The sequence below is a fragment of the Saccopteryx bilineata genome, chromosome 4 (genome assembly GCF_036850765.1).
Source record: "Saccopteryx bilineata isolate mSacBil1 chromosome 4, mSacBil1_pri_phased_curated, whole genome shotgun sequence".
Classification (NCBI taxonomy): domain Eukaryota; kingdom Metazoa; phylum Chordata; class Mammalia; order Chiroptera; family Emballonuridae; genus Saccopteryx; species Saccopteryx bilineata.
In genome coordinates this window covers 61116189-61129287 of record NC_089493.1, presented here as the reverse complement: position 1 = coordinate 61129287, position 13099 = coordinate 61116189, and the positions used below count along the sequence as shown (strand labels likewise).

Sequence of the window (13099 nt, the reverse complement as noted above, 5' to 3'; positions counted from 1 at the left end):
TCTAAGCAGCAAACAAAAAGTCAGTCTCCTGGTCACTCACCATTTTTAGGAATAGTTGCAGAATTAACTATCCGTTTACATATGCTATAACTCCAGCAAGCACATATGAGTTACTGCAGTGCCAGTCTTAAGGATGCAATCCACTTACCGTATGCCAGGTTTTGTTTCTAATTAATATTGGATCAAATGAAAAAATGGCATTGCCCACTACAGTAACTGATTGTACCGTTAAGCTAGAACAAACCTTAAGTGTGAAAAAAAATTAAAACCAATTGAAAAATAAAATCAAGATACTAACAATTTACTAAATTGATAAATTTTAAAAGTACGCTTATTTTAAAAATAAGATTTCAAATAAAGAATGCTTTATTTTCATGTATTTACTGTTTTTCTAAATGTCAGCAATTTTTAAACTCTACTTAGCATCACACATACCTTTCTCATTTTCTTCTTCCTCACCATCCTGAAATTCAAAGAATAATCAAATGTAAAATGAAATCACTTAAAACTGGATTTTAGTAATGGTATCAACTACCTTAAACTGGTATAGAACTTAACAACATCAGTTAGGGAGACCTATCACTAACAGATGTAGAATATTCCAATAAAAACCAGAGTCCATTTAGAGAAATGTGGCATATTCCTACTACATAAGATTTTAGATAAGAAAACAGGCAATTCTATCAAAAATTAGATCAACAATGAACTGGATTACTTTATTTTCAATATTCAAAGCTAGTTTATATAATCCAAATCTTACTCCTATTAAGAACTGTCAATAAAAAGAATAACCTGATTACTTTTTATACCTCAGTTCACTCTTAAGGCATATTATAACCTCAACACATACACTTTCATGAGCTTAAATGCACATTAATAGACAAAATAAACAAAAAACACACTCCCTTTTTAGGCATTTCAAAAGTAAGAAGACTATAGAAGTAGTTTGTTTCAAATTACTCACTCCTCCTTATCTGTTAAAATAAATTCATAGTTGTCATAGACATCGGTGGCCAGCCACTTTAAAAATGGTTATTTGTGCTATAGGTAATCAAAACAAGTAACACATTTTTTTTAATGATTTTAAAATATGTGATCTTCACCTAATCTAAAATTAAGCATGTGCTAGCTTGAAAACAGATATACCTCAGAGGAAAAAACCTTACTTACACCAAGCAAATACTGCAAAACTCCCTGAACTAATCACACAAAGATAGAACCAACATTTTCCCAAATTAAAGATCATAACAAATAAGCAAAGTAATATGCATTATAATCTCAGTAATGAAAAAAATTGAGGGGTGTTTTAATTTATAACTTTAAAAAATAAAACCTGCGTAGAAGTAGGTAATTTTCGGTCAAGCTTGTGTGAATTTGGCACAGTATCCCCTGGAAGGATTTGTTAAAAACACAGATTGATAAACGAAAGTTTCTGATTCTGGTCTACAGTTAGGTTAGCTAGAGACCTTGCATCTCTAACAAGTTTTCACGTGATGCTGATGCTGCTGGTCCAGAGACTACAATTTAAGAACCACTCACATGCATTAGAATGATAGCCTAGCAGTTAAAAAACTTACAGCAACATTTAACCATAAAAGAAAAACAACTTTAAATACACTAAAGCAATGTGACGGAAATTAAAAACACTGAATCAACTAAGCCTTAAGCTTAGAAAGTAAAATAGTGCAAAATAACTTGATTATTGATAGCAGTATAAATCTTATTATTATATAAATCCATTATTTTGTGCTCTAATCTCTTAATTGTTGTACTGGAACATACTGTTACTGACTTTAGTTGTAATCATTAGGTTTCTAACTTGCAACATTTAGAAAGGAAAGAAAAATGCTTTAACTTTGGTGGAGCAATAGGCAGTGTGATAGCAAAGGATGAGTTATGCTGGAATTACTGATACATCTTTTTCTTACAAACTCTCTTTCACTTTAGTAATTTATCTTGGAGGATAAGTAAACTGCAATATCTGAACTTCTACTTAAAAGAAGAACAAGGCCCTGGCCGGTTGGCTCAGTGGTAGAGCGTTGGCCTGGCGTGCGGAAGTCCCGGGTTCAATTCCCGGCCAGGGCACACAGGAGAAGCGCCCATCTGCTTCTCCACCCGTCCCCCTCTCCTTCCTCTCTCTCTCTCTCTTCCCCTCCCGCAGCCAAGGCTCCATTGGAGCAAAAGATGGCCTGGGCGCTGGTGATGGCTCCATGGCCTCTGCCCCAGGTGCTAGAGTGGCTCTGGTCACAACAGAGCGACGCCCTAGATGGGCAGAGCATCGCCCCCTGGTGGGCGTGCTGGGTGGATCCTGGTCAGGCACATGCGGGAGTCTAAGACTGCCTCCCCATTTCCAGCTTCAGAAAAATACAAAAAAAAACACAAAAAAACGGCAGAACAAGTAAACTTAAAAAATATAACTTGCCTCTACTTTATCTACCTGTGGTGCCAACAGCACACCACTTCCAAGTTAATTTTTTAAGGATGGAATATTGATAGGTCAAAGAAAAAAATGGCCAAATTATCTGCTATTCTAAAAAGTAAAATTTAAATACTGTGATGTAAAAAGAAAAATTCTTTCTGTTATACTTCCTACCAATTAGAAATGTGATTTCTAACTGCTAAACGTACTAGTAAGATTTGCCTTATTTGGCTGATAAGGTTTTAGGTATTTACCCTAATTATTCAACATGTCTTCTGAAGGATTTCATAATTCTAGTTTCTTAAAATAGTGCTTCATTATAGACTTAAATACCCAAGGAGAAGACTCTTACCAACCAATTACTATGAGGGGAAGGGAGGAGCACAAAACCAGGGTTAGTAGAAAAGATGAGCCATGATGTATCAGTGCCTGTTTATTCACTGTGTGGGTATGTGCAGTAAACACAGCACTACTAACATTAAACCAAAAGTCAAATATAAGCCTCAAAATCCTTGCAATAAAGAAACCAAGAAATACAAGAAAATGGGAAAATATTTCTGTCTAAATGATGTATATGCACAGACATGACACAAGCCCAAAGCATCTCTATTTCTATTTTATCCTAGATGCTATGATTACTAAGAGACAAAGTCAAGGTTAAGACTTATTTTTCAATTAACAAAGTGTTTGCTATATACCCATTCTATTACCTTCTCCTAGGTTAATCTTGTAATACATGTACATATCACGTGCTAGATAAGAAGACCTCTTCTGGAAGGCCTCCTTTCCCTGACTTGTATGTAAACATTGTACAACCTGGCTAATTTAAAACAAACCTTCAAAATAACCTTATCTACCCAGCAATATGCTAAAGATCATAGAAAATACAAAATATCTGGCACATAATAAACACTCAATAGTTGTTGAATTAATTTATTGAATAAATGTAGTGGAGACACTACTATTTTTAGGTGGAAGGACTGAATAACTGTTCATTTATATATAAAGCACTTAACTTCAGCACTATGGAAGTACAATAGAATTCACAAAACATTTACTAGTGTGATTTAGTGAAAAGAATATCAGATTAGGCATTATGAGACCTAGGTATTTATACTGTCTTTACCACCAAAACAGTTTACCTCTGTGGTACTGTCATCTAAATGAAGTTTACCTATAAAATAGAGATAGCATATGACCTAAAAAGGATATACAGGATTAAATAAGATAATGTACATAAAAATTTTTTGTAAAAGGTAAAGCATTACATAAAGAGATATTAGAGAAAGCTTTATGGAGGCAATGGAGATAAATCTGGCTTTGAGAGGTATCTAGACTTCATAAGACAAAAAAAGGAAAGCTCTTTGAGTTAGTGAACATCAGAGGCAAAGGCAGAGAAAAGAATATACATGGTACAATCATGAAAGACAGAAGAGACTGAGACCAAAGGAAATTTTTAAGAATTAAAGCATTAGCAAATATATACATTTTTGAGAAAAATTCCCAGAAAATTCTCAAGTAACTGGTATCAAAGCCAGTAAATCCTGAACAGGTGGTGGAGCAGTGGATGGAGTGTTGGACTGGGTTGCGGAGGACCCAGGTTCGAGACCCCGAGGTAGCCAGCTTGAGCGCGGGCTCATCTGGCTTGAGCAAAAGCTCACCAGCTTGGACCCAAGGTCGCTGGCTCCAGCAGGGGGTTACTCGGTCTGCTGAAGGCCCACGGTCAAGGCACATGTGAGAAAGCAATCAATGAACAACTAAGAAGTCCCAACGCACAACGAGAAACTGATGATTGATGCTTCTCATCTCTCTCTGTTCCTGTCTGTCCCTGTCTATCTCTGCCTCTGTAAAAAAAAAAAAAAAAAAAAAGCCAGTAAAGCTGACCAGGCGGTGGCGCAGTGGATAAAGCGTCGGACTGGGATGCAGAGGACCCAGGTTCGAGGCTCCGAGGTCACCAGCTTGAGCACGGGTTCATCTGGTTTGAGCAAAAGCTCACCAGCTTGGACCCAAGGTCGCTGGCTCCAACAAGGGGTTACTCAGTCTGCTGAAGGCCCGCCCATGGTCAAGGCACATATGAGAAAGCAATCAATGAACAACTAAGGTGTTGCAATGCGCAATGAAAAACTAATGATTGATGCTTCTCATCTCTCTCCGTTCCTGTCTGTCTTTCCCTGTCTATCCCTCTCTCTGACTCACTGTCTCTGTAAAATAAAATAAAAAACAACAACAATAATAATACAAGTAACCACTAAATACACATGTTCTGTGTTCAGATCTATGATTAATCCTCACATTAATCTAGCAGGAAGAAATTATGTTTATTTTATAGACATAGAAACTGACTAAGAGAACCTGCCAAAGCCACAATATTGTTAGTAACTAATAAAAGTATAATTTGTACCAAATTCTATCTAGTATGATGAACTGCTTAGCATGCGGCCCCGAGGCCATTTATCCGCCACCCCCTGCACTTCCCAAAGGGGCACCTCTTTCATTGGTGGTCAGTGAGAGGAGCACTGTATGTGGCAGCCCTCCAACGGTCTGAGGGACAGTGAACTGGCCCCCTGTGTAAAAAGTCTGGGGCCTGACCAGGCGGAGGCGCAGTGGATAGAGCGTTGGACTGGGATGCAGAGAACCCAGGTTCGGGACCCTGAGGTTGCCAGCTTGAGTGCGGGCTCATCTGGTTTGAGCAAAGATCACCAGCTTGGACCCAAGATCGCTGGCTTGAGCGAGGGTTGCTCAGTCTGTTGAAGGCCCACAGTCAGGGCGCGTGTGGGAAAGCAATCAATGAACAACTAAGATATCGCAGTGAAAAACTGATGATTGATGCTTCTCATCTCTCTTCGTTCCTGTCTGTCTATCCCTCTCTCTGACTCTCTCTTTCTGTCTCTGTAAAAAAAGAAAAGAAAAAAGAAAAAAAAAAGTCTGGGGACCCCTGGCTTAGAGGCTAATGCCTAAAGGCTAAGGATTTGAGCTTCAAGTCAAAGCCTGAAGATTAGCTTTAAATAAATCAATCTCTATACAAATATATTGCATATTTGTTTATTTTTAAAAAGCAAATAATAGGCCCTGGCTGGTTGGCTCAGTAGTAGAGTGTCAGCCTGGCGTGCAGAAGTCCCAGGTTCGATTCCCGGCCAGGGCACACAGGAGAAGCGCCCATCTGCTTCTCCACCCCTCCCCCTCTCCTTCCTCTCTGTCTCTCTCTTCCCCTCCAGCAGCCGAGGCTCCACTGGAGCAAAGATGGTCCGGGCGTTGGGGATGGCTCCTTGGCCTCTGCCCCAGGCGCTAGAGTGGCTCTGGTCGCAACAGAACGACGCCCCGGAGGGGCAGAGCATCGCCCCCTGGTGGGCGTACCGGGTGGATCCCGGTCAGGCGCATGTGGGAGTCTGTCTGACTGTCTCTCCCAGTTTCCGGCTTCAGAAAAATACAGGAAAAAAAAAAAAAAAGCAAATAATAGAAGGATAAATCATGACATTCAAATTTAACAATAAGAGGATGGGTGAAGGGGACTTTTAGAATATATCTTAACCCTGGCTGGTTGGCTCAATGGTAGAGCATCAGCCTGGCATGTGGACCTCTCAGGTTTGATTCCCAGTCAGGATACACAGGAGAAGCGAACATTTGCTTTTCGTCCCACCCCTCTCTGTCTCTTTTTTTTTCTCTCTCTCTCCCCTACTCCTGCAGCCATGGCTGGATAGGCTCGAGCAATTTGGCCTCTGGTGCTGAGGATGGCTCCATGGTCTCTGCCTTAGGAACTAAAAAAATAGCTCAATTGTCCATCATGGCCCAAGATGGGCAGAGCATCGCCCCATCAGAGGCTTAGTAAGTGGATTCCGGTCCGGGCACAGGCGGGAATCTGTCTCTCTGCCTCCCCTATTCTAACTTAATTTAGAAAAAAAAAAATAGAATATATCTTATCCAATAGCTTTGATTTGGAACCATGTAAATAATTTAAATTATAAAATTAGATTAAATCTAACATTTTATTTGGAAATAATTATACATTCACAAGATGCTGTAGGCTAATTATTTTAAAAGGCAACACCTGAATACTGAAAATAAAGTAGGTCAAGCTAAATATGTATTAACTGGATGGTACAATCACACAGAACAGAACTAGTATAAAATATTGTAATTTGTTTATTCATGGAGGAGTTCACCCTTAGAAGAGCCCTAACTGGGAAAAAAAATCTTAAATTATTTTCAATAAATATATTGGTATTATCATCCTAAGACTGTTGCGGGTATACTATAAGATAAAAGAAATCATTAACTTAGAAATATCCCTATGAACTCAATCTCTTTTATCTTAAAAGTAAATTAAAAAATATATTTTTTCAGGCACTGTACATTCAAAAGAAGTTATTCACAACATGAATAACTCAGTAGCAACGAATATCCCTACCACTGAAATTGCTGTACTGAAATACCATTTACCAGTAAAAAAATTAAATGGCTAATTTTAGGTCTGGAGTTGGAACTAGAACATCATTACGTACCAGAAAGCAAGGAGGAAATCAGACTACTAAGGTCATGTTGAAAGAACTAAAAAACCAACTTGAGGAGGCTCCCCCTAATTACAGATGGGACAACTTGAGCATTAATAATAATAATAATTACAATGGAATTAAATACATTTAAATCCATGAGTTCTAAATGAAATTAAGGCAGAAAAATACTCATTCTTGACTGTTGGAGATACTAATGAACCAGCCCATTATTCTGAAAACTGGTAAATAAAAAGAAAAGAATCAAACATATATCCTGGCTTTTCTTTGTAAACTGTACCACTGGGAAACCAAATAGTAGATAAGTTTCTCTTTCCTGAAATGTTCTAGGTAATAAATTTTAAAAAATGATAGAATTAAAATATCACTTTAATCAATGGGGTATGGAACATCAACAATTGGCACCATCCTCAAGATACAACCAGCCTGACCAGGTGGTGGCACAGTGGATAGAGCGTCGACTGGGGTGTGGAGGACCCTGGTTCGAGACCCCGAGGTCACCAGCTTGAGCGCGGGCTCATCCGGTTTGAGCAAAGCTCACCAGCTTGGACCCAAGGTCGCTGGCTCGAGGAAGGGGTTACTCCATTTGCTGAAGGCCCGCAGTCAAGGCACATATGAGAAAGCAATTATTGAACAACTTAGGTATCACAACGAAAAAAACTGATGATTGATGCTTCTCATCTCTCTCCATTCCTGTCTGTCTGTCCCTATCTATCCCTCTTTCTTACTCTCTCTGTCCCTGTAAAGAAAAAAACAAACAAACAAAAAAAACCCAGACGTTATGTGCATCCAAATGGAATAATACACTACCTATGAAATAGCTGCTTGTGTTGGCGGGTGAGAGGTACCCTGAATTGGGATAGCAAGCCTCTATCTAGATCCTATAACCAACTTACCAATTTACAAGGAAGACAGCAAACAGAGGAGTATGTGGAATAACTATACAGAAATGTAACAAGCAAAAAATAGACTACGGAAGCTCTTCACAGGGGATGACAAACTACAGTAGATGCCTCATTTTGTAATATTTTTATTGAAATAGCTGTATCCATTCATTTACCTACAGTCTGTGGGTGCTTTCACACAAGAGTTGAAGAGGTATAACACAAACCACATGGCCCACAATGGCTAAAATCTTTTCTAATTGGTTCTTTAAGAAAAACTTTGCCAACCTTTACCCTACAAAACAAACAATTAAATTTCTTCAAAAAATAAAATGGGGAAAAAAAGATGGAAGGAAAATACTAAAGATTAAAAGACTCCTGACTAATATAATTAATCACAATGTATAGATCTTGTTTGTATCTGGATTCAAACAAAACCTATTAATAAAAAACTATAGACAATTAAATATTTGAATACCAACTATGTATATTTGATATTAAAATCTTACATTAGGAGTGATAATATAAAAAACCAGAGTTGCCTGACCAGGCAGTGGCGCAGTAGATAGGGCGTTGGACTGGGATGCGGAAGACCCAGGTTCAAGACCCCAAGGTCGCCAGCTTGAGCGCAGGCTCATCTGGTTTGAGCAAGGCTCACCAGCTTGGACCCAAGGTCGCTGGCTCCAGCAAGGGGTTACTTGGTCTGTTGAAGGCCTGCAGTCAAGGCACATATGAGAAAGTAATCAAAGAATAACTAAGGTGTCGCAACGAAAAACTGATGATTGATGCTTCTCATTTCTCTCTGTTCCTGTCTGTCTATCTCTATCTATCCCTCTCTCTGAATCTATATTTGTAAAAAAAAAAAAAAAAAATTGGCCCTGGCAGGTTGGCTCAGTGGTCGAGTGTCGGCCTGGTGTGCAAAAGTCCTGGGTTTGATTCCCGGCCAGGGCACACAGGAGAGGCCCCCATCTGCTTCCCCACCCCTCCCCCCCTCCTTCCTCTCTGACTCTCCCTTCCCCTCCCGCAGCCAAGGGTCCACTGGAGCAAAAGATGGCACGGGCGCTGGGGATGGCTCCATGGCCCCCAGGCGCTAGAGTGGCTCTGGTTGCAACAGAGCAACACCCCGGATGGGCAGAGCATCGCCCCCTGGTGGGCATGCTGGGTGGATCCCGGTCAGCGCATGCGGGAGTCTGTTTGACTACCTCCCCGTTTCCAACTTCAGAAAAATACAAAAAAAAAAGAAAAGAAAAAGAAGAAGAAAAATTAAAAAACCAGAGTTCTCTTTTAGAATACATACTGAAAAATTTTAAGCGAAATATGGTATCTGGGGTTTGTTTCAATAAGGCAGAAAGGGAAAGTGAATGAAGCTAGAAAAGAAACAAGACTGGCCTGACCTGTGGTGGCGCAGTAGATAAAGCATTGACCTGGAATGCTGAGGTTGCCGGTTCGAAACCCTGGGCTTGCCTGGTCAAGGCACATATGGAGTTGACGCTTCCTGCACTTCCCCCTGTTCTCTATCTCTCCCTCTCTCTCTCTCTCCCTTCTCTCTCTAATAAAAATGAATAAATAAAATCTAAAAAAGTAAATAAAACTAATGGGAAAGGAAACTGCAGTTTCCTAAGCAGAGAATGAGTTTCAGTAATTATGGGTTGAATTCCTCTATCACATCCTTCACTTCTAAAAAAAAAAGAAAAGAAAGAAAAGAAACAAGACTGCCCATGAGTTGGAAATAGCTGGCACTGCATGATAGTTTCGCTCTACACAGTATTCCTTAATGCACATAGTAAGACAATATATTCAGAATTCATTAAGCATGTTTAGAAATATTACATCATGATAGAATCCAGGAACACTTATGTCTCTGATGTTTCACTTTTATTTAGAAAGAGGAAAAAAAGTCATTTAAAAAAAAAGTCATTTTTACTTCAAGAGAACGTCTCTGAACATGTAACCTCTCTATCTTTTGAAACAATAAGGCAAAACTTGCTCCTTGATAAGAAATAACTTTTCTTTATCAAATCGAATGGGAGCAAGGCCATCTCTAACCCATAAAAATTGGTGAAATTAGAAAAAGGAATCCATTCCTTAAGATATTTTACTTCCATCTGATAAACTGTTATAAATAAATATATAGATTAGTATGTGAATGGGGACCCTTCAACATGAAACTTTCACTACCTGTACAACTTGAGAACTGGCCCTTGATGGAAATTTAAAAAGCTAGTTGCCAAAGTATATAAAGGGCTCTCAACTCCACCTTTTTGCAAATTAGTAATCTAGAAAAGCGACTCTCCCAATATGAGAGTTAATTTTCCTCATCTACTCTTTGTCACTCAGAAATGAATGTATTTGGAGACACTGTAGAGGACAAGTCTAAAGACTTTCACATGCCTACCATATCCTTCCTGAATAATCTAACTTATCAGAAACATTTCTCCCCTTTTTAATAAACAGAGAGCCAATATATAGCCTCACTAGCATTTGTGACTCACTAGCATTTCAAAGGCAAGAAAGCTGCAGAAAAGAAGGCACAACCAGAGGCAATCAGCTAAGCAGTCCATGAATATAAACCCCACTATATACGCTTCTAGTAAATATTACAGTGAAGAAAACACAGACCCGATTACTATTTTTACTAAATCTAGTAAACCCAAGGAACCCCTATTTTTACCTGAAAGTATACTATTTAAAGAGGATACATGAAAAAGGGGTTTCTGAGTAGATACGAGAAAAAAGACAAAGGATAGATAACAAGAAACACTGAAGAAACTGAGCTATGTCTGTTTACAACATCTATAAGTCATGCTTTATAGTGTACATTACGTACATATTATTACATAAACCAAAAACACCCTTTAACACACAATAGAAGAGCAGTCATTTCCTTTTTTTTTAACTTCTTAAAAAAATGTTCATGAACAGAACTGTTTTTTAAATTTATCTTCAAATTAGTTGGGATGACATACAATGTTAGTTTCAGATGTACAACAGTGATGAGGCATTTATATACCTTATGAAGTGATTATCCTGATAAATCTAGTAACCATCTGTCGCTATATATAATTGTGATATTACTGACTATATTCCATATGCTGTACATTACATCCCGTGACTTATTTTTAATTTTTAAATTAAATTTAATGGGGTGACAATGAGAGTACATTCATATACACCCCAAGTAAATGTCTAAATTTTTATTATTTTACACTAGCCCCATCCTGGGAGTGTTCAATTAACAAAAACTTACATAAAGCTTTAAAATGAATTAGTACTTTTAAATGATTTATTTTATATCAAAGTGACAGAAAAAAAAAAGCAGCAGACTGTGGACTTCTCACAAGACTGGTAATCAGAGTTGTGCTTTCTAGAAAGGATTGCTTTTTGTTTTTATTCTGAAAATAATAGAAATCTTGTTATAACTTCCAAATACATGTGTGGCAACAGAAATTTTGTTGCCAGTTTTAAGTATCTTGTATATACCACATAAATACCTTAGTATAAAATATAAGGCAGGTTTATATTTGAGAATTATGAAGTCAAAATAAAATTCCCCTTCCAAACCCTTCCACCCACAGTATCAAATTCATAGGACTAGATGTAAACTTACTTGGGCTGTTAGAAAGGTATCATCTTCACCTTCTTGAGCTTCAATTTCCTGAGTAAAAGGGTATACAATAGCTGCTTTACAAAATATCTGGGTAACGTGAGAATGCTTCTATGCTATACCCAATTACCACTGCCTTGTATTCCATACAGTGTCTACCATCATGTGGATACTAAGTCAATGCTTAACAATTCAGATTCTATTTTTTATGTCAACATAAAAACAGTCATATTGATAGAGAATTAGAGAAATCCTTCTTGGCTCTTCTTTTATTAGGCTATGTAGAACAGGAGTGTTCTAAGCATGACTAAGCACTAACAGCACTGACTCCCTAATCCACTGATTTACTTAAGACATACTAATATACTTTGAAGCAGAAATGGTCTATTTCAGTCAAACAAAAGATTTAAAAAATGTTGTGCTTTTAAATTATACTTTCATAAGTAACCTCCCCACCCTTAATAATAATCAAAAAAATACTAATTAATCTTTTAGGTCTACCAAAGTAGCAAAAACATTACCAGGTAATGGTGGCAAAGTCAAAGCAAAATTGGTACACTCATTTATATTGGGGTAAAAAACAACTTAAAACTTAAATGTCCCAAGTTAAAGGAGTGGTTATTAGTGACATAAAAAGCAGTTTAATATATTAGAGTATAAAACAAAGATTATGAAATCTTTATGTGGAAATATTATATGGAATAAATAGCAACTATATAGAATAAATAGCATGATTCTGAGTGATTTATAAATTATTTTAAAAGTGTATTTTTTAAAACTGAGATTTCCACAGAAAAACTGCTTATTATTTAGTACTTAATTTATCTGAGTCATGTTTAAAAAAAACTGGCTAAAGACCTGACTTTCGATGTCCTCTTTCTCTATATCTTCTTCTATTGCTTCTGCCTCTATTAATTCATGAGCTCTCTTGTTCTCTTCTGCAGAAAGTAACTCCTTGGAATGCACAGTTTCTTCTTCATTTTCACCAAACTCTTCAGAGTCCTTTAGTTCGTCATTTCCATCTTGTTCAAGTGCCTCTTGACTCTCCAATTCACAGTCCTTTTAATGGTAAGAAAATTTGGTACAGCTAGAGGCAAGATAGTATAGGCTAGCCACCAACGTTTTAGGTACTTTACATCTCTACATGTTTTAAACTGTACCCTATGTTGACATTATTCCCAAAGTCAAAGTTCAGTCATTTTACCTTACATATTAACCATGCCTTTAAATATAGAGGGGATCTAATACCACGGTCATTAAACCACATATCTGAGATCCCAAATCTCTCATACTGAACTACACATGAATTGAATTGCTACTAAAGATACTCTTAAGTTCCAGTTATTTAATATTTACCACTCACATTCCAGGAGCTCTCATATAAGATATGGCTTCAAAGAAATGACTTGATTTCTCCATTGGCCATATTTTAGCCATATATTATGACTTATTTCTAGTTAATATGAAGAAATCCCAACTGTTTTAAAAATGTACGTTCTTATAAAATATGCAAATAGTTAAGTCATATATTCTCCATGTGAAATGTATTTATTTTGAAATCTAGCACTATGCCACAATATCAATTAGGTAGGGCAACACTGGTTGGGATAATCTCTGAGGGAATGGCTCATTGCCTTTCAAAGTTTATAGGTACATAGTACTTCAGTAGAAACAACAAAAAAAA

At 37.5% G+C, this 13099-nt stretch overlaps 1 protein-coding gene across 7 annotated transcripts in view; it reads right to left on the bottom strand.

Annotated features, from left to right (window-relative positions):
* Positions 1-13099, bottom strand: part of SLTM (SAFB like transcription modulator) — a 60015-nt gene that overhangs the window by 28734 nt on the left and 18182 nt on the right. For 5 of the 7 annotated variants that reach the window (XM_066275667.1, XM_066275661.1, XM_066275663.1 and 2 more), the window contains exons 4-6: positions 12274-12474; positions 11419-11466; positions 436-463 (exon numbers count right to left, since the gene is read on the bottom strand). In XM_066275667.1, the coding sequence (XP_066131764.1) occupies positions 436-463; positions 11419-11466; positions 12274-12474 (277 nt within the window). The remainder of the gene's footprint in view (positions 1-435; positions 464-11418; positions 11467-12273; positions 12475-13099) is intronic. The other 2 variants (XM_066275665.1, XM_066275666.1) reach the window with 1 other exon arrangement.